Genomic DNA, 2,311 nt, shown 5'->3' on the forward strand with positions numbered 1-2,311 from the left:
GTTGATGAATGAACGTGATTCTCTTGGCATAGTTGCGCCAAGAGCGGTTAGATTGCATAATCTAAATTGCGTGTATTAAAATCGCTACGTGTTTCGAATCGCTCGACGATTCAACGAATCGATATCGAGAAGAAGAAACGAAAAATTTCCTACGAACGTTAATCAATTTTCCAATCGATTCGTCCTGCGAAATTGATTATATTCGAAACACGCGCGTTTAAATTATATTTGTTCGTATCCAAGATGGCGTGCTCCGTTATACCGGTTGCGTGTTCAAGGAGCATTCGTCGTTTCTTTTTTTTTTTTTTTAATAAAAATTACAAGTGTATTATGGTCGTTTAAAGTTGTTGTTGTATCTCGTCTTACGAGGGGATTAAAGAAAATTTTTTTTTTTTTTTAATCTCGAAATCTCTTCCCATAGATCCATAGGAGAAGATTTATTGCAAGATTTATTATCATTGTTTTCTCGTTTAAGATTGAAATTAAATATCGTTGGATAGGCAAGAGCAAAAGAATCGAGTGAATTGTTCGTCGTATCGTGAATAAAACTGTCGAGAAGGTGATTAAGTAAGCGGTCATGGTTGCGTTCAGCATCTTACTATGTATCGTCCCGAGTGAAAACTTTCCTGCTCGGCTCTCCTCTCCCCCCGGCCTAAGTACCTCATTTGTACTTCCATTATCTTGGCACGGTGCGCCATCGTTGAGAATGGAACAATGGCGAACGAACATTTCCAATGTTTATTCTTTCCTTCCTTCCTTCCTTCCTTCCTTCCTTTCTTCCTTTCTTTCTTTCTTTCTTTCTTTTCTTTTCTTTCCTTTAAAAAAGTAAATACTGAAAATGCTTTTTAATATTCGATAACTTTTCTACCTCCCGAGTTACTCGAATCTTTGGAAACTTTCCAAACACGGTTCGTTTAAAGTTCCAAAGTAATATCTGTTGCATTCGCGAGGAAAAATATACAATACAAAGGAAAGAAGGATATTTACTTTCTTTTACATCGCGATATACATATATCAATCTAATGTTTATATCGTTTCGTCGTACACCTAACGTAATGACGAGCAAACAGTAGTTGTATTCCCCCCACCCCTGTCCCCAGTAGTCGTCCAGTATTCCGATAAATCATCGTGATACATGTCGATGGATGACGAATGCTCCCGAATGCCCGGCCAAGTAGGATGTTCGCGCGCCTCCGGTAAAATTGGCATCGTCGCGGCCGATTCGCCAGTACGAGAGAGAAAGAGATAGCGAGAGAGAGATAGTGGCCAGGCCTCGTGGATTAATAATCCACGAAAGCTCGGTGGCATTGGATAAATTATTCCTCGCCGTTAGATTCTAAGTAGAGGGTTTATTAGGTTAAATCTCGATTTTCCTCCTTCCATTCGCTTGTTAATCAATTATTGCGAATCAAGAAAAGGGAAATTTAAGGGAATTTTAAGAATAATTTTTCTTCCAGTTTCAAGTTACAACGATAGAAAGTGTGTGAATGTGTACGACGCGTATTTTCCTTTGGGGAGAGCGGCCACTGAGCGGTTATCGAGACACGTGTCGGATAGGTTTAAAAACATCGTCTGGGATCGAACGAAAACATTCGATGTGAAAGAAACGGGCGGGTTATTATTCCAATAGCGAATCGATTTCAATTTCTTCTCTACAAGAAATACCTAGGAGAAACGATTAACAATGATATTGGATATTGCGACGATTTATCTCTGCGACTATTTCGTGGAAAGAAAATGATTTCAAAGGAATGCGAGGATATCTCGCGTTCGAGTATCCAAACAATCTGTGTTACTTTTTCTTCCTTTTAACCTCTTAAATTCCAATAGCAATTCCACAAACAACAAGAATGTCGGTCACACGTTCACGATTTGTTCGTTGGTATCGTCTTCTGTAATTAGTCGCTTTTCATAGAGGAAATATAATAAAATCGCTGTTATTATCCCTATGTTTAAAATATATCTATCAAATCATTTTTTGCGATGTTAGCAGAACTTTCATCGACTACGCTTAATACATTCTTTTCGACGACGATTTCTAAAAGTTACCTTTCTAACATTTCAATATTTTTCAAGAAAAAATTGGATTAAGTGTTCGTGCCACACGTACGATATTTATACAAGTTATAAGGGATTAATTTTAGAGGGGCTTTTATTCCACTCCATCGAAAATATAAGAACGAGCACGTGATCGACGAAAGAAAAAGGTCTCGATTATCCGTTGGAAATTGGAATCGATAAGTCCGCGTTTCTCCAAACGTCGCCACCGCTTTCTTTTTTTTTTTTCGCAGGCAAACGTGTCGGTGTCTGG

The 2,311-nt window shown here is 38.3% G+C and overlaps 1 protein-coding gene across 4 annotated transcripts in view; it reads right to left on the reverse strand.

Moving 5' to 3' along the window:
- LOC102672951 (prolyl 4-hydroxylase subunit alpha-1) overlaps positions 1–2,311 on the reverse strand; it is a 172,364-nt gene that overhangs the window by 15,370 nt on the left and 154,683 nt on the right. The window contains exon 1 of one of the 4 annotated variants that reach the window (XM_006620247.2): positions 661–713. The exons of the other annotated variants lie outside the window; for them this stretch is intronic. Coding sequence (XP_006620310.1) covers positions 661–698 — 38 coding nt within the window. The 5' untranslated portion in view covers positions 699–713. Of the gene's footprint in view, positions 1–660; positions 714–2,311 lie in introns of those variants that run through there. 4 annotated transcript variants of the gene reach the window in all.

This window comes from Apis dorsata, unplaced genomic scaffold (genome assembly GCF_000469605.1).
Source record: "Apis dorsata unplaced genomic scaffold, Apis dorsata 1.3 scaffold_497, whole genome shotgun sequence".
Classification (NCBI taxonomy): Eukaryota; Metazoa; Arthropoda; class Insecta; order Hymenoptera; family Apidae; genus Apis; species Apis dorsata.